This window comes from Oncorhynchus gorbuscha, linkage group LG06, assembly GCF_021184085.1.
Source record: "Oncorhynchus gorbuscha isolate QuinsamMale2020 ecotype Even-year linkage group LG06, OgorEven_v1.0, whole genome shotgun sequence".
In the NCBI taxonomy this organism is placed as follows: domain Eukaryota; kingdom Metazoa; phylum Chordata; class Actinopteri; order Salmoniformes; family Salmonidae; genus Oncorhynchus; species Oncorhynchus gorbuscha.
The window spans coordinates 21626187-21652731 of NC_060178.1; the positions used below are offsets into that span (position 1 = coordinate 21626187).

Sequence of the window (26545 nt, forward strand, 5' to 3'; positions counted from 1 at the left end):
TAAGTTGTTTGTAAGGATGATTTTTTAATACTGCACAAAAAGTGGCTGTTTTCTATGTTATTTGTTCAAGATAAATATTTCCTTTGATGTGGATGTTTTGTGTCTTTACCCAAAACCTTGCACCTTTTGATGTAAAAGTTTAAGGACAGGGTTTTGTTCTTTCTGAAACCATTAGAATGTCAATCTCAGAGAAAGGGACAGGGCAACAACTCAGAGACACTGAAACATTTTTTTTGCACATGCTACAGAAGTCTATAATCGATCTGATAATACTAGTAAAGGCCCAGTACACTACTTTTGTGAAAAATATATATTTTTCTAACAATAATGTTATTATTAATGTTATTATTATTATTTATATATATATTTTTCAGAGGGTGCTGCTCACCCCTACTTCCGTGGCTATGCTGAAGTTATTTTTTTTTCTTCCTTTAATTTGTAGGGCTACTACATAGAATCGTGTATTTTTTATGTTTCTTTTTTTCTTCTATTTAAGCAATTACTCAGACGATATGGGATTAATGGTCTGTGCTGAATGTTTCAATGATAAATCGGCTGATTTTTAAAGGGATAATCCGCAGGGACTCGTGGGTTGACACCCTCCCCTTTAATCGCGTGGTTTCTCTCGTAGGCTTTGCTCTCACTTGCACATTTGCGATCAGTCGTTTCTTTCTATCGGAACTCTACTGTGCTTCTCCAAGCTCGCACCTGAGCTGACTGTAGTTGTTTTACTTTCTCTATTTACAGTAACGGACAAAAGCTATCAAAATAGGAAGATCTTCCACGTTTGCCTTTATTACGATCAAAATGAAGAAACGTGGAATAAAGCGCTCGAATACTGAGTGGTAGAAGAAGCCAAGGACCGAAGGTTTGTGTCTCAGCGCAATGCACTCTCAGTAGAAAAGCAGGAATTTTGTGAAACTCTTTTTTTAAAAGCTGCAGAATATACATGGAAGTAAAATGATAGATTGCAGTGTATAAATTGTAGTTTGTTTCGATTTTATCGTTGTTGATGGTCAAGTAATGCATAGATCACAGATGACTAGAACGAAAGGAAACTATGATTACAGTGGAAGGTTTTGACCTAGATGTTTTTAACCTATAATAAACTTTGACTAGGTATAATTGCCTTCAATGTGTGTTAAGCCGTTACCTGCATTATTGATTTCATGATAGTGGTAATGCAGTAGGCTAATACAGTCGTTTTTTGTTGTAAAATATAATTGTGATGTAACATTAGTTATTTCATTTGGTGATGATTGCCTGCTGTTTTGAAGCAGGTTTCGAAACTTTTATTTTTATGATATATTACTGACAGTATCAGTGAAGTAAATCAGACTTTCTTACCTGGGCTTTAAATGTAATTGCTCTTCTCGGGCAAAGTCCAGCTTTATTGTTTCTTTGAGCTGACATTTTATAGTAAATAAAGTCCAGCTGTGGTCAGAAATCGGGTTTGATTTTTTTCTTTATTTTTTATGCTGTTGCACAGTGGCCCCTGGACCAATGGATAAGTGTGCAGTGATAGGATTGTCATAGGATTTAAGGCTATCCTAGTAGTCCTGCATTATAAATGGAAGATGTGATGTTAGTGTTCTACATAACTTGAGGGCAGACAATGTCAATCCAATCCACCGTCTGTTGTCTATTTAGTCTGAGGTCTAGAATCAGTTCACCCAAGGGCATGTAAGTAGTTTCACCTGAATCATCATATCTTTCCCCAACAGCAACCTGTCTTTAAGCCCATCAAGTGTCTGCGGGAGCAGAGGTCAAATGGCAAAGTGGCTCAAAGACTATCTGAGTTTTGGGAGCAGGAGGATGCCTCCTCAACCACCCAAACCAGACTACACAGAGAGTGAGATTCTGAAAGCCTATCGGGCTCAGAAGAACCTAGACTTTGAGGACCCGTACGAGAACTCTGAGAACCGGGACAGAAACGACTCTGGGTCATCAGACACTTCCCTTGCTGCCTTTGGTTCTCCTCTGAAGTCCGCCAGCCTGGATATGAAGGTTGTATCTCCCAAACACCGCCTCATCAAGGTGGACTCACAGGAGCTGGGGCGAACTAAGATCTTACTGAGTGCTGTCTCCTTAGAGGAACAAGAGCCTGTAAGTTATTTTTCCTGTTCTACATTAACATTCATTACCATTACAAAGACCCCTCCGCTTATTGATTAAACCCATAAGCAAGTGACTGGTAATGTGAGTCAGAAGTATGCAATGTTTCAATACATCACGCCATATTTGAAGTGGCCCATAACATGGCTGGCCTAGATGGCAAATGGAAGGAAGTGTTATTGATGGGCTGGATGGCTCATTGAGTGGGACGTCACAGTCCCCTGAGTTTATGTCCAGCCATAAATAATAAATGGCGTTTGGTTTAGCAAGCTGAGAGAGACCCCCATGTGAACACATGGTGAAGGAAGCCATGCAGGCACTTGGCTATTGGACGGTATGCTGCCACACTTGTGTTGCCATCAGGCCCACAGTCCCACCCTGGATGAGTACAGTATGTGTTGGCAGGAGAACACACAGGCACAGCTGCAAGGGTCAGGGATGCTCAGGATTTCATAGAGAGATGGAGAGGGAGAGTGAAAGTTTGCCTATGTAGAAAGGCAGTGAATGCACATGAATTCAGTTTTAAAAATCAGCTCACACATCATGACTAAGATAATGATTTATCATTTGAAAAGCCACAAGTGCACAGCTCCTAACAGTACATTGAAGGTCTGAGGGAAAGTAGAGTCGATACAGACTCTCTGTATGCGTGCTCTGGCTGCTCTCATTAATGTCTCAGTGTAGAATTCTGGCGTGTGAGAACATCTATACCCTCATTAACATTTCAGATTCATTCCTGGTCGTTCGATAACCTGTTACTGAATCAACAAGGGAACGTATCTAGTTTGTGTCTGCGTGTCTAACAGGGGTTTGTTGACTGACTTGGTTGTCTGATGTGTGTGACCATATGGCTGCCTTTGTAGTTGTCAGTGTGCCAGCTGACTACTATTCCTTCCTGTGTGCAGCATGTATGGGCTATTCCACACCAGGACAGCCTGAATTGTTTTGTTGTTATCAAATCAAACTTTATTTGTCACATGTGCCGAATACGACAAGTGTAGACCTTACCGTGAAATGCTTACTTACAAGCCCTTAACCAACAGTGCAGTTCAAGAAGGGTTAAGAAAATATTTACTAAATAAACCAAAGTAACACAATAACATTAACGTGGCTATATACATGGGGTACTGGTACCGAGTCGGTGTGCGGGGGTACAGGTTAGAGGTCATACATGTAGGTAGGGGTGAATTGACTATGCATAGATAATAAACAGTGAGTAGCAGCAGTGTACAAAACAAATGGAGGGAGGGGGTCAATGTCTGGCAATTTCCACATAGAAGCTTCAATGGGTGATACCCAAAATATTTTCTGCCTTTCCTGGCATGGAATCGTCCTATGGAGGAACAAATGCTCTCTTCAAATAAACCCCCTCTGTATTCTCTATCTCTGTAACACAAAATAACAAATAACAATTCTATCAGTTTCTGACATACTCATTCCGCATTGCTTTCAGATGTCAACTAATTAATTTCATAGAAAAATTGGCAACATGTAGAAAAACTTGGAAGTCTATTTTTGGACAATGAAAATATTTTTGAATTCTGGTGTCAGTGGTCTGTAGTTGAGACTGCTATGTGTATGAATGGTGTAGTGCACTGTGTCTTTATGTGTGTGTCTCTGTATCCCAGGTAGTTCCATCAGCCCCAGCAGTAGGGGACACAGATTACTCTGATCCGTTTGATGCTCACCCAAACCCCTGGCCAGAGCCTGATCTGGGACACGTTCCCTGTGAGAACAACGGCTACATGGAGCCTTACGAGGCCCAACGTGTCATCACAGGTGAGTCTCAGGGTTTTGGATGTATTTAGGTCCTTTTTTAGACCATTGTTATACATACTACAGACCACACGACAGGTAGGCTGATAACAGGTAGGTCACACATAATTAAAAAGTATATATTATGTATTTACATTCCTATTGTACATCCCAAGCTCATTGCCAGATCTGTTTGTGCTTTAGCCAACTCCTCTGACTTTGGTTGTCATGCCTTAGATAGAACAATTGGCTAGAGCCTAGAGTACAAACAGATCTGCTGACTAGGCTACATCCCCTTCCAGCAGAAACGGTTTCCCCATCTCAGACAGTTCTTTCAGTCTGACTCACTCAGCTCTCACACAGCCTTTCACCACCCCTTACGAATGTCTCTATCCAACTGCGCCCTTTCCCTCTCGCTATTCTTCCATCCTTCAGATCTATCGTTTCTCATTCTGCTTTTCTGTAGCATCATCTCTTATTCCCGACCACTGTCTGTCAGGCTTGTGTAGTGAAGCGTCTCTCCAATCAGAGTGGTGGTTTCTCCCCTTGCTGCCCTCGGGGGAGTCTGGGTAGCTTTTTAGTCCATCTGAGAGTTAGTGAGTGTGTGTTTGACTGTTGTCTTTGCTGGCTTCATTCAGGTCATAAGTAGTTCATAGTCACAGGGTTAGGACGAAAGGGCGTCTAGTCTTTCAGTTTGTTAGATACACAATGGAGTCTGAGCCAGTCAACCAAGGACTGAGTCGGTGTGGTTCGTCTGTGGCCGCTCATTAAAAAACAGAGAACCAGGAGTCTGAGACTGAATATCTCTCCGATTCTCAAATAGAATCGCTATTATAATGCCAGAGACGGATTATTACTGACCATAGCCGTAGCACTCGTACCCTTAAACTGATTGAAAATGGCAGATTTGGACATTGATGAATGCCTAAATTGGAACATAGTGGCTGTATAGTAACATGAATTCAGAGCTCAGCACTTCACATCGCTTCACAGGCGACAAGATGTTTCCCCATCCCTCATGCTAATTGGGAAATTTTGCATGTTTTTTGTTGTCTGAATGAGGGAAATGTTAAGTGTCCAGAGTTTTTTTCACATTTTGTAATAAACACATGTGGCAAAAGAACAGTAAATGTAAAATGCACAAAATCAACATTGTAATTTTTGGATTCAGGTGAACAGTTGCTACCATGGCCATGTATATCCTTTTCATACTTCTCCTGTAAGAAATGTTTCAATGTAGCCCTATCCATATAGGCTAATTTCCACGAGTGTAAAGGGTTAAATTATACAAATATTGGCAGATGTCATCCGAATGTATCTTTGATCTGGTTCTGTCACGTTTTTAAAAGTTTAGTAGAACTCAGTTTCTATTCTCTATCACCCACTGGTCTGCCGTCTATCTGCACACCATAATAGATTCCTCACCCCCCCACCATCATGTTCGCATCCATTTCTCATTTCCAACCCTGCCTGTTTTTATCTCACTCCCCTAATCTCCTCCATCTCCTCTCAGCGCCCTGACACAGGTACAGCAGTATGCCACGACACTGAGCCTACCTCTGTCACAGTGACTTAACATCAAGCCAACCCAGCCCTCCTTTCCTCACCTCCTCCTCCCACCTCAGGGTCTGTCCCCAGGGCCTCCTCTGTCGCCATGGAGACAACAGGGGCCGCCCAATGGCAGTGTGTCCTCTGAAGGTTAAAGTTAGCCCGTTCTGTTTTTCACCAACCAACCCTCCCATTTAGCTCCAGCACTCTTTCCCTCTTACATAACCGCACCTTCATAGCCAGGCTGGTGGTGGAGACGAAAGATCCTTCCACCTTCCTCACACCCAATATGTGATATGCCAGTGTTGAGCTTCTCAGCCCACATCAATGAGACAGCCACTGATTGCTGACGCTCATTGATACGCCTGTTGTTTCAGAAGTCTGCCTTCAGGTGTTTTGTAATGGCAATAATCTATGACTACATAGCTCAAGGTCACACGTAACTCTCTGAAGGTTGATTTTTATAGAACATGCTACACGCTGAGAAATCTGATGAAAATGCTAATGAGAGTGGTTGTTGTGAGATGCAGTAACTCGATTGCTGCTGTGACTGTGAAGAGAAGGGACTGCTGTTTGTTGTGCTCCACAGCTGCGGGTCTATAGCCCAGGGCTCCGTTAAGCCTCCGGCAGGCTGCACTAAAATAATACAAATACAAATAGTTGCATGCTCTTTTTGTTTTAAATAAGGCAAATGTTTGTGTTCTCTCTCCCAGAGTTGCAGCGTGGCCCTGGGGCAGCCCTTGCACGGGGCGAGGTGCAGCTCTACGACACCCCCTATGAGGATGAACGCGGGCGGCCGTTGGGGGTGGGGCTGGGGTACGGAGACCTCCTGGAGGAGGGCAGGGAGAGCCGGCTGCCGCAGGATGACGAGCGGCCAGCAGATGAATACGATCAGCCCTGGGAGTGGAAGAAAGACAACATCTCTAAAGCCTTCGCAGGTACAGACTAACTTCAGTCTCCTCCTCAGCAACATGACCACCAATCTCACACTTTTACTATTACACTCACAACCACACTTTTACACTCAATTACCAGTATTTCACTTTTTTGTCTCACCATACTACACACGTTGAATGACCACTCTCACTCCAGCCACAATGGCCTCTCTTGAATGAATGACCACTCTCACTCCAGCCACAATGGCCTCCCTTGAATGAATGACCACTCTCACTCCAGTCACAATGGCCTCTCTTGAATGAATGACCACTCTCACTCCAGCCACAATGGCCTCCCTCTGAATGAATGACCAATCCAGCCACAATGGCCTCCCTTGAATGAATGACCACTCTCACTCCAGTCACAATGGCCTCTCTTGAATGAATGACCACTCTCACTCCAGCCACAACTTTTGACCACTCTCACTCCAGCCACAATGGCCTCCCTTGAATGAATGACCACTCTCACTCCAGCCACAATGGCCTCTCTTGAATGAATGACCACTCTCACTCCAGCCACAATGGCCTCTCTTGAATGAATGACCACTCTCACTCCAGCCACAATGGCCTCTCTTGAATGAATGACCACTCTCACTCCAGCCACTCTTGAATGAATGACCACTCTCACTCCAGCCACAATGGCCTCTCTTGAATGAATGACCACTCTCACTCCAGCCACAATGGCCTCTCTTGAATGAATGACCACTCTCACTCCAGCCACAATGGCCTCTCTTGAATGAATGACCACTCTCACTCCAGCCACAATGGCCTCCCTTGAATGAATGACCACTCTCACTCCAGCCACAATGGCCTCCCTTGAATGAATGACCACTCTCACTCCAGCCACAATGGCCTCCCTTGAATGAATGACCACTCTCACTCCAGCCACAATGGCCTCTCTTGAATGAATGACCAACTCTTGAATGAATAACCACTCTCACTCCAGCCACAATGGCCTCTCTTGAATGAATGACCACTCTCACTCCAGCCACAATGGCCTCTCTTGAATGAATGACCACTCTCACTCCAGCCACAATGGCCTCCCTTGAATGAATGACCACTCTCACTCCAGCCACAATGGCCTCCCTTGAATGAATGACCACTCTCACTCCAGTCACAATGGCCTCCCTTGAATGAATGACCACTCTCACTCCAGTCACAATGGCCTCTCTTGAATGAATGACCACTCTCACTCCAGCCACAATGGCCTCTCTTGAATGAATAACCACTCTCACTCCAGCCACAATGGCCTCTCTTGAATGAATGACCACTCTCACTCCAGCCACAATGGCCTCTCTTGAATGAATGACCACTCTCACTCCATTGCACACACATGTTGAATGACCCCACTCATGACTACTTGCCTATTGAAGACGAGGCTTTTTTAAATGTTATTTTAGAAAATATATTTTGGGGTATTTTCATGTTTTATTGCCAGATACAGATACAGGTTAGACACGTAGAGGGGGAGACTGATGAGAGGGATAAAGCTAAGAAAGTGAGTGGCGGAACGGGGGATCAAACTGCTGTCCTCCAATGGTGCAGCAGGTAGCCTAGTGGTTAGAGCGTTGGGCCAGTAACCGAAAGGTAAAAATCTGTCGTTCTGAGCAAGGCACTGTTCCACGGGCGCCAAAGACGTGGATGTCGATTATGGCAGCCTCCCCTGCACCACACTGATTCAGAGGGTTTGGGTTAAATGCAGAAGACACATTTCAGTTGAATGCATTCAGTTGTACAACTGACTAGGTATCCCCCTTTCCTACTACCACTATACTACCCTCGGCACACAATGAGTTGTCTGTGTCAGAGAGACCTACATCTTAACAATACAAGGTGTTTTTATGTTGTGAAGCCCTGTCTCTGTCTGGTGTGTGTGAGAGTGACAGATGGCGGTGGGCAGTAGATCAGTGTACGATACGGCAGAGCCTACTTAAATGAGCTGCGTCTCAGAGTCCGGAGGTCAAGGTGGCAGGAGACTAAATCAACACGCTCGCTTTCACTCCCCTTTATTTCATGCTCTCCTTCTCCTCCTCCTCTCTGCTCAGTTAATTACATGCTCACGTTTGCATGACTGATCCAGTGCTAATAAGCCGGTGGTCAGCAGAACTGCTACAGCAGCCCACCACACATACACACACACACACACACACACATAGCTCCCAGGCAAAGAAACACTGTAATTCTAGCGTTGACAGAGAGGATTATGTTGGTCGGGTGAGTGACCCTCTCAGAAGATTTTAAGGGTTTAGAACCCAGAACTGTCTGCCAAATGTGCACTCTTGGACAGGATCTATTACAACACCAATTAGAAAAAGGTAGCAGATGTGGGTAAAAACCTCCGCTCCTGTTTTTCTACCTACAGTCAGTCAGCTACGTGTCGCCCGGCCTGTGTGAACAGATTGGGGTGAAAAACAGAAACACTAATGTATTTTCATTCTTACATTTAATCCATATTCCCAGTCAGATCGCAGGCTTTGCTAGGTCAGGTTGGTATGGCAGCAATACAGGCGGGGGGGGTACCAAGGTGGTTATGGCAGATTTGATGTGAGCTCAGTGGATGTTTGTGGAACCCTTGCAAGGGGGGAGCATTGTGACAGGGTGCAATCAGTCACCTGCTGACAACCTCTCATTTACAGGGCTGTCCCTGCTGTCCTCTCTCCCTACTGAGGTGACACACACAGGCAGCCTGATAATGTAGGGGGATGGGTGGGCATCACGATCTGCCAACAGTGCCTCAGCACTCACCCCCCCCACACACACACACACACATACAAATCACACACACTACTGTCAGTAGGCCTGATTATCACCAGTCACCTCAGTCGGGTGAGAACAGGATGCTCCTAATTAAATATATATTTAGAGGGCTTTTTGCATAGTTGCACAACATTTAACTTCCTGATTATCATAATTGTGCATATCCTCTTGCCAGTGGGACTTACAGTATTTACTGTGGAGTCCAGCTCAGGCGGTTGAGATTAGTGTGAGTTGGTAGTCAATTGCGTTACACCAGTAGTGAGAGCCTGCGGCTGACAGTCCAGTAAGTTTTAATTAGTATACCGCAAAGCTGTCACAAGCACCTAGCTACCCCCTCATCCAGCCACCATTAATTTATGGGAGTCATCGAACATTCAACAGTGAGGGAGGGATAAATAGCCCTGCAGCCATGCAACACCAATTAGTGAGCTAATGAAATGGACAGACTCATTACTCCACACAAAATGCCCTGTCAAATGAGTAAATGAGTGGTGTTCGGTTCACGGTGTCTTTGATTTATGTGCTGTTCGTATTTGATCTCTACCTGGTCTCCCTCCACAAGTAAGGCCTTAAAGCTAGACTCAGCGAAATGATGTTTCCATGAGCAGCACCGGAGATATTGAGATGAGTGAGATGCAAGACTTCACTCTCTCACAGTCACACACAGTATCTGCACATGTGCACGGGTTCGCTTCACGTTGTTAGTGCGTAGTAGCAAAACAAGGTTAGCCCAAAACAGCAGAGCTAAGTTGACTTTCTGCATCCATCACGCGAGAATTTTAAATGTTTTATTTTTATTTTTATTTTACCTTTATTTAACCAGGCAAGTCAGTTAAGAACATATTCTTATTTTCAATGGCGGCCTGGGAAACTGCCTGTTTGATACCTTGTCGCTATGTTGTTTACTTTCTGCATCTACATCATATCGCCGAGAATACCTCTGCATCTACATCATATCGCCGAGAATACCTCTGCATCTACATCATATCGCCGAGAATACCTCTGCATCTACATCATATCGCCGAGAATACCTCTGCATCTACATCATATCGCCGAGAATACCTCTGCATCTACATCATATCGCTGAGAATACCTCTGCATCATATCGCCGAGAATACCTCTGCATCTACATCATATCGCCAAGAATACCTCTGCATCTACATCATATCGCCGAGAATACCTCTGCATCATATTGCCGAGAATACCTCTGCATCATCTTCACACCATCTTTTGCAGATATGGAATATTAGATCGGTTTATACTGGAAAGTCTACAAAGACACGTGTGTGTTTCCTTGACTGTGTGAAGCTGCAAGAATGAGATTTCCATCACTGTGGCCAGTGTGTCCCTGGTCTGTTAGCTCACTCTAAGCAGGCCCTGGGGGTCCCGACTGGCTTCTCCTTCAATTTACAGGATGTGTCGTGAAGATGCTCTCCCATCCATCCCTGCTCTCTCTCCCTCCTTCACTCCCTCGCTCGATGTGAAGTGTTACTGACGTTAATGAAAAGACATGTCCTCCGTGATCCCGGCTCGCTCCCTTGTGAGCTGGATGGGAGGCAGAGCGAGAGGGGAGGAGGGGAGTAGAGAATCAGTGAATGGAGAGATAATGTCCCACTTAGAGGGGAGAATGAGTGGGGGAGACAGGGAGGTGGAGAGAGTGGGGTGCGGGAAGGCACCAGAATATACAATCCCTAGAAAAATGGAGAGAGCGGAGAAAGAGGAAAAGGAGGAATAGAAAGTCTTGAATTACAACATAACACACAAAGCAGCACCTATTTCTGCAGTTCTGTCCATGAATTCCAAATGCCATGCATATTCATCTTGTATGTGCCTCAGTGTGAATTCATGGCTTGTGAACCCATGCATGTTTCACACTCATGTAGGGTGTTAATTGGCTGTCATTAGTAGAGAGCAGTTGTGCCCAGCAGAAGGCCTTTGTTGGCACAGAGAACATGGGGAGCTGGGCATGTTACAAAGCTGATGTCTTCATAATTGTGTTTAATGAAGAGATACGGCAGGATTTATCCAATGCTCATGTCGCTTGATTCCAGGATATTTATTTATGATTATGCTAAATAAAAAAGGCTTTTTATATTTACTCAGCTTTTTAGCTTGTTGTGGCATTTTCTTCCAGACTGAAAGAGTAAAATGGATTGAAAATGTGTTTTGTTAAGATACTAAAATGCCTTTTTCATGGTTCAATCCACTCAAATTGTTTGCATGTGGAATGATTACTATGATTGTGATTCAGCCAAGCCATTAATTAGTGAGTTGCTTTCACCTGTTGCCAACCACACCAATGGACCCACTTCAGTGTGAGGTTTTCTGGCTGCACGCAGGCAGCCCAATTCTGATACTTTTTGACCAATCACATCAGATCTTTTCCTGAGACGATCTGATTGGTCAAAAGACTAATTAGTGTGTCTAAATTCAGCCGCTTTTGTGTATGCTTAGTGGCCTGTTCAGGTTTTTGTACTATAATCCTGAATATTCTATTGTCGTGAAATCTCAATCTGCCTGCAAGTCCTCGCTCAGAACATTATCTTGTTACAATATCTTCTATCACAAGGAAGACCTTTGAGCAAATGGGCTCCCCAGCCTGTGTGACAGAGCCACCAGTTCCCATTAGTAGTAAATGGTGTCCAGATGTGCCTTCTGTTTGAGTGACTTCTCTCTGTGTGTGTGCGCATGCACCAGGCCAGCAGAGGGTCACGTCCTGCCCTTTGTCACGTTGATGAGTGCTGACATCGTCAGGAGGAGGTAAAAGTCATGTCATGAGGGCGTTACAAATGGTTAATTCAGGTTTGATGTTACACTGCAGACAGGTCACACTGAAACACAGATGGACCAAACAGCTTCCCCAGAAATTCAAACATTTATACTTGGCACTTGTGTGCTACATATCGCAGCAACTTTGGAATCACAACTTATGAACAGAATGCACACATGCTCTCATACTAGTGCAACTGGTTCATAAGCACGTGGTGGTATTATACGACACTGAATGTCCTTTGTGTTGAATGCTGTCTGGTACTCCCCCCAAACAGGGCAGCAATTCTGTTGGAATTGTCCCATTAACCATGACACACTCTGTCCTCTTAAAAAAATATAATTAAAAAAATGTCCACACACTCTGAAGTGCGATTTTCTTCACCGAGTTCACTCCCCTCATCCTTAAATTCAAACCCTCCCACATTTTTGTTTGCTCTGAGCCTGTGACTCTTTACCCCACACTCTCCCCTTAGTCCTTTTTTCTCTGTTTTGAGCGAGAGAGAGGTGGGGATGGGAGGCAGCCAGGAGAGGAAGTGTGGTTGGGGGGGGCAGTGGGTGGAGGTCACACTTTAATCATGGCTTCTGCAGGGCTGGGGGGGGGGGGGGGGGGCTCTCCAGATGGGGCCATTGTACTGCACCATGCATCAATAATTCAGAGAGCCAGAGAAAGTGGCGGAGTGTGTCTGCCTGCTCAATAATTAAGCAGAGGGAGGGAGGGATGAGGGAGAGTGGGATGTATGTACAGCAGCACTGGGGTCTCTCTCCTAATGTCCCGTTCAGCTGCCCTTTGATGTCACACACCCAGGGGGTCTTTGGTTTTGTCAGATCATTAAGATGTCAGCCCCCTTTCCCCTTCATTTGTTTTGTAATCCTGTTTCACTGTGTGTGTGTGGTGTGTAACACAGGCATGGAGGATTCTGGGTGAGCTTGTGTGTGTGTTTCTGCCATTGAGGCTGCACTAATGTGTTGCGTGGTTACTTGCCACGGTTTGTAATTGGGCTAATTTGGTCAGCCCCTGCCTCACTGTGCGCCCTGTCCCTGACACACAGTCCACCTCATTGTCAAGCGGACATGCCACATCTACTACGCTCCCTTCCGTTCTCTTCACTCCTTTTAAAAATATTTTTTAAATACTTATTTTCACCAAGACCTTCACATTCTCTATATTATTGTTCTTTCACACCCTTCTCCATATATATTTTCTCTTCCTCTCTACCTGGCTGCCTGTAGAGATGTCAGAACTGGCTGAGCTTCCCTGGCCCCCTCCAGTGGGGCAGCAGCTGGAGGAGGAGCTCCCAACCCCCCCTCAGAGAGCAAGGTGACCTCTCAACCTCTCATCCAGGAAAACAAGACCTCCCCCAACCCCCTCTCTGACCCCCTATGACCCCCCCCAGCCTGAACCCCCAGTGTCCTGCATCTGCCCTGCCTGCTTTCTGTATGATGTTAACACACATCACTGGGTCAAGTGACCTAACAACCCACCACTAGGTTTGGCAACATGTAGGCTAATGTAGATGCTGGTGGTAACACACGGCGATTGGTCTCATAAAGCATTTGGGTCATGATGAGCTTTTGCCAGTTGCCACACATTGCGCTCTCTCTCCCTCTACACAGCACCGCAGCCCCTCGGGGCTCGCTCCCCACCACTACCCATAAGCTCCCTGTGCTATATGGCCCTCTCATGCCTTGTCACATTAGGTCACCCTGGAGCATCTCCCAGTCCCAGCCAGCCACTGGATGATGATAAAGTTGCACCCAGTCAGATCTGTACTACCAGCTCTCTTCTCCTTTGTGGACCCCTTCAGTAGAAACACTGTCTGTCCTCTATCCTATGGCATGCCGAACCCTTTTCCCTCTACACCAACAAGCGTATCTCTATTTTTACCAGGCCTGACTCACTCTCATTCTTTCTTGCTCCTCCCCCTCTCTTTTAATATTTATCCTCCCCCTCTGTCTCTGTACAGTACAGTTTGATGGTGCCGAGTGGGACCGGTCCTCGTCCCCCACGGAGCGCCTGCGTCCTCCCAGGTCCAGTCCCCTGGCAGGAGGGGGTATGAAGTTCCGGATGCCCTGCTCTGACCCCCACAACATGATGGGGGAGAGAGTAGACCCCACCCTGCCCCTGGAGAAACAAGTGTACGTACTGTACTCTTCTTTTGTAATGACAATTTGTTGTGTACTTTGCTTTCTCTGGTTTGGGTTTTATTTCTCTGTCTATACAGTAAAACTGAATGCATGACAGTAGAATGTAAAATATGGTTGTTTTGTTTTATACACATCATTAGAATAAAGTGTGTTTCTCCATATATGAATGAACAGGTCTACTAATCAATCACGTGTACACAATGCCGTAGGCATAAAGTGAGCACAGTGTGAGTGGGTAGTCCATTACTCTTCCTGGTGGTCTCTTAAGGGTTGTTACAGGATCCACTAGAGAGCCCCACTCATCTCTGGGTTTGAGTGAGCATGGTCTGGTCTCAGTGTGACCCCCTGCGCCATCTGCCCTTAGTTAGTAAACCGTGACGAATGGAGATAATGTTTGTTTAAAGTGAGAAGGAACAGATTGTTAAAACACATTTGATGACAGAGCAAACGCATTCCAGCAATGGTGACAATAAAATATTTGCACATCACTTTATTAACACATCTGTGTAGCCTGCATCATGAATAATATCCTGTAATTTGCCCTTCACTTCCATTAGTATTTCACAATGCACTGAGCTGCTGATCTCCTTCCATCCTTTCCATTACAGTTTTTTTTTCAATTGCTAACGGTCAATACTGAAGAAACTCTTTCAAAACTCTTCACACAGTCTGCATTACCAACATGCATCTTGGCCAAACAGTTCATCTCACCTCCAAAACTCACTCAAACCACCGAAACACTTCATACATGTCTCAAAATAAGCTTGTTGGACCATAACACTGGCAACAGTTCTCACTCAGAAAGCATACATTGTCACTCATAACACACTGACCTAAAAAACACTAACAACAGGGAGCCTTACATAAATGATTAACTTTTCTCTTTGAAGTTTGAATGATCTTTCACATAAATCAGTATTTCATTATAGAATAAGAGTGACACCTTTTCACTTTATTCACTGTACTACAGTTTATGTAACAGGAATGAATCAGAAATGCAGCAGTTTGCTTCAATAGACTTTTTTTTCTATATCTTTGCATATACTAGTTTACTTGTGAAAAATAAAAAGTTGAAACAAAAAAACAAGTTCCAGGGCTGCAATAATAATTATAAACAAAAAAACAAGTATAATCACTCATACTGTACATTAGTGTGAGGGGTCTAGTTCTCATCAACATGTATAGTATAATCACTCATACTGTACAGTACTGTGAGGGGTCTAGTTCTCATCAACATGTATAGTATAATCACTCATACTGTAGATTACTGTGAGGGGTCTAGTTCTCATCAACATGTATAGTATAATCACTCATACTGTACAGTACTGTGAGGGGTCTAGTTCTCTCTCTCTCTCCTGCATTTGGCCACAAGTTCTCATCAACATCACATCTTATGTCTTCTCTGGTGATGCATCTTGGAAAGTATCTTCTGGAATGTCTAATCCAACCCTGGCAGTCTTCAGGAGAAGTGTCTCCACACCCTGTCAGTCTTCTGTAGAAGTGTCTCCACACCCTGCATTCATGGCATCCAGTAAGGACATCTGGTCATGTGGATGTTGGTCATAAACCTTCCACCTCCACGCAAAGAACTCTTCTATGGGGTGTAGGAAGGGGGAGTATGGAGGCAGGAATAGTACTGACATCCTGGGATGTGCAGCAAACCAGTCGGTGACTGCAGCAGAGTGGTGGAATGCCACATTATCCCACGCAACAACGAAGGTAGGGGAGTTTCTTGCCCCTCTCTCCTCCGCTGGCACAAGTCGACTATACAGGTCATCAAGAAAATAAATGAGCCTCTCTGTATTGTAGGGGCCAATGAGTGGTTTGTGTAACAGAAAACCATCATTGGACAGTGCTGCACACATTGTGATGTTAGCTCCTCTCTGGCCTGGGATATCCACGGTTGCTCTCTGTCCAGTCACATTTCTTCCCCTGCGGTGTGTTTTTGCCAGGTTGAGTCCAGCTTCATCCACGAAGATGAATGTGTGTGCAGTTTGCCTGGCTTCCATCTCCATTACTCTCTAAAACACAGTAAATCCACCGTTTTACAGTACTTTACATAATGCATAGCTGTGAATGTACCCTGTTTGGTTATTGAACAGACGTCTTACCTGGACATATTGATACCAGAGTTCTTTCACACGTTCACCGTTTCTCTCAAAGGGTACAGTGTACAACGGCTTCATCCTTATCTTATGTTTCTGGGGCGGCAGGGTAGCCTCGTGCTTAGAGCATTGGACTAGTAACCGAAAGGTTGCAAGTTCAAATCCCCGAGCTGACAAGGTACAAAATCTGTCGTTCTGCCCTTGAACAGGCAGTTAACCCACTGTTCCTAGGCCGTCATTGAAAATAAGATTTTTCTTAACTGACTTGCCTAGTAAAATAAAGGTCAAATTAAAATTAAAATTCTCTGGGACTCTGGCAACTGTCATTGTGCTGACCGTATTCACATTCCCAGAAGTGATATTGTCTGCCAGCACTCTGTCCCGAATTTCCCACAGTTTCATTGCATTGTTGCCCATTACCATGTCAAAAATGGCAATTTCCTGTGCATCTGATAATATTCTGCTTCTCCCTCCTGTGGGAGGCAACCTTTTGGATCCTACTGATAAACACAAAACAATCAATATATTTCAAAATGTCAGTACAAAATGTGAACGTATTGTACTGTAATATGTAGTTCAATTATCATTGAAGGATGCACATCTCACCTGTCGTTTTGCCGGAAAATGTGTACTAGTGATGCAACTGTTGAATGCTGCAGATTTGGTTGCAGCCATAAACTGGCCTCTCGCAAAGAGATACCGTGGTTTACAACATGGTCAATAACTGTGGCCCTTATCTCATCAGAGACCACCGCTATTGGTCTTCCTCTCCTTTGTCCTGCATGCATTCTCCCTGCCACTCTTATTTCCCCAACAACCTGTCTTCCTTGATGCATGTTTCTAAACTAAATCATTCCAAAGCCATCCTCTTTTGTCTGTTAGGTAATGAGACTAAAGACAGGACACATGGGTAGGCTTTCAGCTGTGTTTGGAATTATAAAATATTCTGCTGAGATTTCCTATGTTTCAATCTGGTTACTGCAGAAATGCACTACATTTGCCATCATTCTGTTTTGAATGGGTATATAACAGTTTTGGAAACTGTGTGTTAGCATTTGAAAACATGTGCTGCAAATATATAGTTTTGCAGGTGGTGGAGTATGAATGAGAAAAGAGTTTATGGATTTTGGAGAATGTGGTCTTTGAATGCATTTTGTGTGAAAGCAATGAAAAATGATTCACAGTTTGGTCCACATACACTTCTGTTTCGCTGACTGTGGGAAGAGTTTTGACAATGTGACTTCAGTTTTGACCAATGCATGTTAGCAATTGAAAAAAACGAATGTCCCTGTGGTATGTTTGTCAGGTGGTACCACGGGGCCCTATCACGTTCAGAGGCGGAGTCTCTTCTGACCCTGTGTAAGGAGTGTAGCTACCTGGTGAGGAACAGCCAGACCAGCCGCAACGACTACTCCCTCTCACTACGGTATGACACTCAACATAATCACACCATTGATGTTTACATTTCAACGGCAACATCAAATCACTGCTAATGCACTTAAATACAGATTGATATGAGTCACATGGTGCAACAAGTACAGTAGGTTAGACTATTTATTGAATCATCCTCAGATGGACTACTGTAGTAATCTGTTGAATGTTTTTCTGCTGTGTGTTCAGGATACTTGCTGCCATCTCCACTGATCTTTTATCTCACTATATGTAGGCCTCAATCTGTCTCTCTTCCTCTCCTCCTTCCCCTACTCCTCTCTCTTCTTCTCCCTCACATCCACCGAAGATCATTGACACACTGATTTTCCTTTCAATACTTTTTCAAGCTGCATACTGCATATCTGGACAAATCTCTTCTCTCTAATTACTAGCTTGATCTATAACCTTTTTTCTATCGCTGTCCCCCTGTCCTCCCTCCCTTCCTCTGTCCCTCCCCACGGTCCTTCTCTCTCTCTCTCTCTCTCTCTCTCTCTCTCTCTCTCTCTCTCTCTCTCTCTCTCTCTGAGAGGTAATCAGGCAGGGAGAGCACACTCCAGCTCTCACATCAGCCACTCTCACATCAGCCACTCTCACATCAGCCGTTCTCACTTCAGTAATGAATATGAATCACCTTCGGTGGGCCACACACAGGTGCACGTGAGTGAGTGGACACGTACACTCACACTCTCTCACACACAGATGTTAACAGTGGAAACGCACAGGATGGCATTGTGTGAAGAGACAAAGCGACAGTATGTGGTCTCACAATAGGAGGTACCAGGGGTCTATGAGAAGAAGCGGTTTGATCTTTTCTCTGAATCGTTGTGAGGGAGACAGAGGTAGTAAAAGGGAGATAACCAGTAGAGCAGGGTTCCTCAACTGGTGCCCCCACTCCCGCAATTTTTGGAATCTGTTCCCTAGTATTTGCACACGTAATAGAGAGACACGTGATTGTATACAAACCTAAGCAAAGTTTGAAATTGTGTTTTAGTCAAATAAATATGTTTGTGCAAATTGACCACAAGAAACAGTCTACAAATGATTTGTAATTATGTTCCAGCCACCCGACCATTCGCTCCAAGAATTGGCCCACTGTTGAATCTAGTTGATGATACCTGGTGCAGAGAGTAATTCGGCTTGGAAACAGACTGACAGACAGCCCAGCGTCACACCAATATGAATGTAGATCAGACAAACAATGTCTCTTCGAGAGATTTTACTCAGTGACCTGTGGCTATTTAATAAAAAAACATACCTTTCATTCCTTGATGTGCACTAAAGTACATTAAGGTTGAACCAAAAGATTGAAATGAATTATGAAATGAAAAAAGAAATCATTATGTGAAATTGAATGAAACAATGTTTGCTGATGCTAATATGATGTACAATATTCCATTATGTTTCTATATGATAACAATAGCGTAATATATTTAATATGCCATATACTATTTTTTAAGTTTCACTAATTAATTCAAATGAACTGAATCATTGACACACCCCTCACTATTGTCATTGGTTGCACTAATTGCACTATTTGTCTACATAACCTGGTTCAATTATTCATGACATTACCCTGAGGGCGGCACATTGATGCCGAAACGTTGGTAAATACCCATTAAATTGCTGGAGTGTGCAATTTTCTTTATTTTGATAGTTACACTAAAGTACACACACAAAATAGTGCTAGCAGTTTAGCGATGCTGGTTCTGTTTGTTTGTTGTTGTTGTTGTGAAGAACAACAGACTTCCCTGGTCTTTAATGTTGATTTTGCTAACTGTAATAATGACTAAATGTAGCTCCCCAATTAGAGCCCTTGTCTTTCCCTCTGCTTCTGTAATTAGACATCCATCACGATGGGCTGGTTGCTCTTAAAGGGGAGGTGCAGCTCTGCTCTACCGCTAGTACTGTATCGCCCCCCACCCCCTCCCTCATCCCTTCATTTCTTTGTCTTTCTTTTTTGTCTTTTCTCTCACATGCCATTAGATCACTCATTTATACTGTATCACTCCCCCAGTCCCTCTCTGCTTTCTAGTCATACATTATGATATGGTGTTAAATCTTGGTGAGAAATACCTCGTAAAATGCCAGAAATATGTAGGCTGTATTTCAGCCCTGTCCCTTCCACTGTGTCATTATGTGATGTGATGTGGTCCATGACTCTTCCGTGCTCTGCCTACGCTGTCTTCTCTCTCAGGAGCTGCCAAGGCTTCATGCACATGAAGTTCAGCCAGTGTAAGGATGGGAAGTACGTCCTTGGGCAGAACAGCCTGCCATTCGACACCATCCCAGAGGTCATCCACTTCTACACCGCACACAAGCTACCAATCAGAGGAGCTGAACACTTGTCTCTGCTCTTCCCTGTGCTCGTACAGACCCTCTGATTGGCAGGGACTCTGTTCCTGGTATCCTGGGTCACATTGTGATTGGATACTGACTTTAGATTGGGTAAATCCCTTCGTTATTCAAGTCAATCAGGCCACCAGTGCTCTAGTTGGACTGGACTATTTTGTTGAGGATTCAGCATCTGCTGGCTTGTCAGTACAGTACCTTCACGGACCTTCTTGTTTCTATGATGCCAACTCTCTCTGATTTGGGAACATATTCACGTAAAATGCAATACCTGGACTATACCGGCGCCTTCGGTACCTGGGATGCTATCTGGAGTACCTGTTGCAGAATGAGCTTCTCACTGAGCTCATATTGCTCCACTGGTTGACAGTCTCAAGGAAAACTTGGTTGTACTCACACAAACACATCTCTGTTGATTTGTTACTTTCTGTACTGTTGAGTAAATCCTATCATGTTGACAAATTGGAAGTCAAACCCGCATCACTGTATGGCTGTTGTAGCAGCAGCTGTAGAGCTGTGTCTAATTGTACTACTGTTTCCATGCGTTTGTCATAATGATCTGTGTGTCTGGACACCTTTACTGCCTGGTTGCAGTGCTCTGTAGTTGACCAGCACCATTTTCAGTAGAGAGACAAAGGTTTATATGGCCATATAAATGGCCAAATCACAATGATAACGGTTGTTATGTTTTAATGATCATTCTTATTACCTGGATATTCATACTGTAATTGGTATGATTTCTCTGATATATCATTATGGATAGGACATGTTTTCTCATTTACCTGCTGTGTTCAAACGTTTCACCTGTGGTTAAAAACAATAAATGGTTTCTGAAAGAGCAGTGTCTGCTTTGTGTATCATGTGGAAAGATGAGTATCACAGTTTCTGATTCTGTAGATTTGTCCTTTGGTTTTAACCAAAGCCATATAGAGAGTTAAGCCAGCCGCTGTGTTAATGCCCCATACAGAACTTTATTCTTGAAATGTTGTTGACATTTCGAGAGCACCTCTGACAATTTCTATATGAAATGCCCGGCAAAATGAAGACGTTTTTATTGATTAGCATTCGGCATAATGTTTATCCCAGTCTTTACTGTGTTGTAGTGTCAACACATTTCTTAATATACTTTCACTGAACATCTTCATAGGTTTTGAAAAATATTGGAAATAAACAGTGCAACTCGGAAGCATTAATTATCAACGGCTATGGAGAAGAAAGTGGCGCGCTCCGGAACGTTCAACTGCATTGGTCTAACTCCATTTGTACAACGGGTGGGTCTAATCCTGAATACTGATTGGTTAAAAACGCATTCCAGACGGTGTCTATTCAACATGTTACCACCAGCTAAATCTAAGACATTAAAATGCCTATTTACTCTGTTCCTTCTGACTGCGCATTCCATTGTCTCATCGGCCCAGGCAGGGAAATTATAATTTTATTGAACCTTTATTTAACTAGGCAAGTCAGTTAAGAACAAATTCTTATTTACAATGATGGCCTAACCCGGCCAAACCCGAACCCGGACGACGCTGGGCCAACTGCACAACACTATGGGACTCCCGAATCACGGCCGGTTGTGATACAGCCTGGAATCGAACCAGGGTCTGTAGTGAGGGTCTGTGCTAGAGGCAGACTGTAGTGAGGGTCTAGAGGCAGACTGTTCTGTTTAATGTCAAAATTCGGACAAATGAGCGTGTAAAATACAAACATTTAGGAAGTCAGGGAAGGAGCAGGACATAATCAAACGTCAGTGGCTGTTGGCCAATGGTGGTTCTAGTGTTAGATTAGGAAGGATTTTTTTTTTCATGAGCATGGCCTTATTTCTATTACAGCATATTGGATGACTATCAATCATATTCCATTCACCCAGTTCAATGTAAAAGCGATAGGTTTAGGCTACTACGTGATACTCAAAATGTCCCTATTCCCATCATGAGTTTGCTACAACCTAGCCTATGAATGAAAGTTTATTACGTATGTGCACACAGGTTGAGAGAAAATTGAGGTGACACATTCAATACCACCTTGCACACTTATTTCTGCATCTAGCTGATATAGGGTGTAAATCATTAGTCCAACAGTTGCAAACAAGAGTTTTTATTGAAGAAAATTCAGGTGTGTTTATTCCCATTTTGTTCCGTTTGAGAAATGTTTTTCAACAGAATATGCAGAATGAATACACCCCTGATCACGGGTAAACAGTTCACTTTCATAGCAGCCATATTGTATTTCTTCTCGCATCTAAGCGCTCTCCTCTCACCTTGTCCCTTTGCTTGTGGACTTCAATGCACAACACATCAGTTGTATGTGACCAGGTGAAAAAACCTTTCCAAGCCAAACTATATTAAAACCACTACAGACAGCCTACATCATTGTCACCATAGTAGCTAAAGTAACATCATAGTCAACATAGCTAATAGAACTAACGCATTAGTAAACCCACTACAATCATGCAGTAACGTTAGTGTACAGTCAGTAAGCAGCACTTACCCCAGGGGCAATAAATTTGTAAAACCAAAAGCTTACCTTGACTTGGAAGAGGTCCACTGTTGTGTTGGATAGTCATAGCCAACTAGCTAACATAGCATCCCTCTGTTTGAGCAGGGTGTTTCAGTAGGCAAAACTAGCTAGCTGCATTTGCTAGCTAAGTAAGTGAAACTAAAAGTGGGAAAAATGACTCTCTCCCTCGCTTCTCCTTCATTTTTGAAAAAATACATTTGTTCAAAACTGTTCAACTTTTGTCTTTCTCTCTTTGAGTCAACTACTCACCACATTGTATGCACTGCAGTGCTAGCTATCTGTAGTTTATGCTTTCAGTACTAGAATAATTATCTGATCCTTTGATTTGGTGGACAACATGTCTGCAAGAGCTCTGATAGGTTGGAGGATGTCCACCTGGAAGTTGTCATAATTACTGTGTAAGTCCATGGAAGGGGGTAAGAACCATGAACCGAGATTTTGTATTGAAATCAATGTATCCAGAGGAGGACGGAAGCTAGCTGTCCTCCGGCTACACCATGGTGCTACCCTACAGAGTGCTGTTGAGGCTACTGTAGACCGTCATTATAAAAGTGTGTTTCAATCAATTATTTGGTGACGTGATTATATTTAGTATAGTTGTATCTAAAAAAGTATACCTTTTTAAATGTTTTTAAATTTGTATTTTTGTGAAATTCATTGAGGATGGTCCTCTCCTTCCTCCTTTGGAGACTCCACTGATTTACACGGAGTATACAAAACATTAGGAACACCTGCTCTTTCCATTACATAGATTGACCAGGTGAATACAGGTGAAAACTATCCCTTATTGACAGAGGTGGGACCAAGTCACTATTATTTGAGTCACAAGCAAGTCACAAGGTCAGAGTCTCAAGTCGAGTCTCAAGAAAAACGGGTCAAGAGTCAAGTCCAAGCCATGCATTCTAAGAACAAGTCAAGTATTGGGAATTGGAACTGGAAAGCGGCCGCAGTCATCCCCCTCTTCAAAGGGGGATACACTCTAGACCCAAACTGTTACAGACCTACAGTATATCACAAAAGTGAGTACACCCCTCACATTTTTGTAAATATTTGAGTATATCTTTTCATGTGACAACACTGAATTAATGACACTTTGCTACAATGTAATGTAGTGAGTGTACAGCTTGTATAACAGTGTAAATTTGCTGTCCCCTCAAAATAACTCAACAAACAGCCATTAATGTCTAAACCCCTGGCAAGAAAAGTGAGTACACCCCTAAGTGAAAATCAACGCTATACAACACTCCTTCCATGGCCTCCAACTGCTCTTAAATGCTAGTAAAACTAAATGCATGCTCTTCAACCGATCGCTGCCCGCACCCGCCCGCACGACTAGCATCACTACTCTGGAAGGTTCTGACTTAGAATATGTGGACAACTACAAATACCTAGGTGTCTGGTTAGACTGTAAACTCTCCTTCCAGACTCATATTAAGCATCTCCAATCCAAAGTTAAATCTAGAATCTGCTTTCTATTTCGCAACAAAGCATCTTTCACTCATGCTGCCAAACATACCCTCGTAAAACTGACTATCCTACTGATCCTTGATTTTGTCGATGTCATTTACAAAATAGCCTCCAACACTACTCAACAAATTGGATGCAGTCTATCACAGTGCCATCCGTTTTGTCACCAAAGCCCCACTACCCACCATTGCGACCTGAATGCTCGTTGGCTGGTCCTCACTACATATTTGTTGTCAAACTCACTGGCTCCAGGTCATCTATAAGTATTTGCTAGGTAAAGCTCCGCCTTATCTCAGCTCACTGGTCACCATAGCAACACCCACCCGTAGCACACGCTCCAGCAGGTATATTTCACTGGTCATCCCCAAAGCCTTTCCTCTCCCTCTCTCCCCCTCGCCTCCCTCCTCCTCACCTGTCTCTCACCCCTGCTGCCTAATGGCTGGGGAAGAGCTTTTGTGTGCTGGAGTAGAGGAAGCATGGACACGCTAGAATGCTTTTGTACTCCACCATCCTCTCTTTGTTCCACTCTGAGTTCTGCAAATCGATGTCTATTCTTGAGATATAGTGCATTCGGAAAGTATTCAGACCCCCTTGACTTTTTCCACATTGTGTTACATTACAGAGTTATTCTAAAATGGATTAAATTGTTCCCCCCCTCAATCTACACACAATACCCCATACTGACAAAGCAAAAACACGTAAAAAAAAATAAATAAATACATTTACATAAGTATTCAGACCCTTTACTCAGTACTTCATTGAAGCAATTTTGGTAGCGATTACAGCTTTGAGTCTTCTTGGGTATGACGCTACATGCTTGGCATACCTGTACTGCTGCTCCAGCAGGTATATTTCACTGGTCATTGCCAAAGCCAACACCTCCTTTGGCCGCCTTTCCTTCTAGGTCTCTGCTGCCAATGACTGGAATGTAGAGGTCGACCGATTATGATTTTTCAACGCCAATCCCGATTATTGGAGGACCCAAAAAAAAAAGCCGATACCGATTAATCGACCAATTTTTATTTTTTATTTGTAATAATGACAATTACAACAATACTGAATTAACACTTATTTTAACTTAATATAATACATCAATAAAATCAATTTAGCCTCAAATAAATAATGAAACATGTTCAAATTGGTTTAAATAATGCAAAAACACAGTGTTGGAGAAGAAAGTAAAAGTGCAATATGTGCCATGTAAGAAAGCTAACGTTTAACTTCCTTGCTCAGAACATATGAAAGCTGGTGGTTCCTTTTAACAAGAGTCTTCAATATTCCCAGGTAAGAAGTTTTAGGTTGTAGTTATTATAGGAATTATATGACTATTTCTCTCTATACGATTTGTATTTCATATACCTTTGGCTATTGGATGTACTTATTGGCACTTTAGTATTGACAGTATAACAGTATAGCTTCCATCCCTCTCCTCGCTCCTACCTGGGCTCGAACCAGGAACACATCGACAACAGCCACCCTCGAAGCAACGTTAACCATGCAGAGCAAGGGGAACAACTACTCCAAGTCTCAGAGCGAGTGATGTTTGAAACACTATTAGCTCGCACCCCGCTAACTAGCTAGCCATTTCACATCGGTTACACCAGCCTAATCTCGGGAGTTGATAGGCTTGAAGTCATAAACAGCTCAATGCTTGAAGCATTGCGAAGAGCTGCTGGCAGAGATGTTCAAGTCCAGGCTCTGGCTGGGCCATTCAAGGACATTCAGAGACTTGTCCCGAAACCACTCTTGTGTTGTTTTGGCTGTATGTTTAGGGTCATTGTTATGTTGGAAGGTGAACCTTCGCCTCAGTCTGAGTTCCTGAAAATAGCTGTGCAGTAATGCTCCCCATCCAACCTGACAGAGCTTGAGAGGATCTGCAGAGATGAATGGGACATTTTTTTTATTTCACCGTTATTTAGTCCAATTGAGAACAAGTTCTTACAACTGCGACCTGGCCAAGATAAAGCAAAGCAGTGTGACAAAAACAACACAGAGTTACACATGGGATAAACAAACATACAGTCAATAACACAATAGAAAAATCTGTATAGAGTGTGTGCAAATGAAGTAAGGAGGTAAGGTCATAAATAGTCCAATAGTGGTGAAGTAATTACAATTTAGTAATTTACACTGGAGTGATATATGTGCAGATTGAAGATGTGCAAGTAGAAATACTGGTGTGAAAAAGAGCAGAAAAACAAAAACAAATATGGGGATGAGGTAGTTGGTTGGATGGGCTATTTACAGATGGGCTGTGTACAGCTGCAGCGATCTGTAAGCTGCTCTGACAGCTGACACTTAAAGTTAGTGAGGGAGATATAAGTCTCCAACTTCAGTGATATTTGCAATTCCTTCCAGTCATTGGCAGCAGAGAACTGGAAGGAAAGTGGCGATGACCAGTGAAATACACCTGCTGGAGCAGCAGTGCAGGTATGCCAAGCGTGTAGTGTCATACCCAATAAGACTTACAGCTGTAATCGCTACCAAAATTGCTTCAACGAAGTACTGAGTAGAGAGTCTGAATACTTATGTAAATGTCATATATTTCTTTACGTGTTTTTGCTTTGTCATTATGGGGGGGGGGGGTTATTCCGTTTTAGAATAAATCTCTAATGTAACAATGTGGAAAAAGTCAAGGGGGTCTGA

At 43.5% G+C, this 26545-nt stretch overlaps 1 protein-coding gene across 2 annotated transcripts; it reads left to right on the forward strand.

Moving 5' to 3' along the window:
* The first annotated feature begins 602 nt into the window (after window positions 1-602).
* LOC124037681 (SH2 domain-containing adapter protein F-like) lies at window positions 603-20744 on the forward strand. 2 transcript variants are annotated; one of them, XM_046352635.1, is made up of 7 exons: window positions 603-868; window positions 1725-2106; window positions 3744-3894; window positions 6132-6356; window positions 13847-14018; window positions 17439-17558; window positions 19758-20744. In XM_046352635.1, exons 2-7 carry the CDS (start codon window positions 1771-1773, stop codon window positions 19942-19944), a joined length of 1191 nt encoding a protein of 396 aa, XP_046208591.1. In that variant the 5' UTR covers window positions 603-868; window positions 1725-1770; the 3' UTR covers window positions 19945-20744. The 2 variants fall into 2 exon arrangements, with proteins under 2 accessions (XP_046208591.1, XP_046208592.1); XM_046352636.1 differs by lacking the exon at window positions 19758-20744 and adding an exon at window positions 17753-19748.
* The last annotated feature ends 5801 nt before the right edge of the window (window positions 20745-26545 follow it).

Coding starts and splice junctions, on each gene's coding strand:
- LOC124037681 (XM_046352635.1), top strand. CDS start 1,771: ATGGCAAAGTGGCTCAAAGACTATCTGAGTTTTGGGAGCAGGAGGATG. Junction 14,019..17,438: donor CTGCCCCTGGAGAAACAAGT/GTACGTACTGTA, acceptor TATGTTTGTCAG/GTGGTACCACGGGGCCCTAT. Junction 17,559..19,757: donor GACTACTCCCTCTCACTACG/GTATGACACTCA, acceptor CTTCTCTCTCAG/GAGCTGCCAAGGCTTCATGC.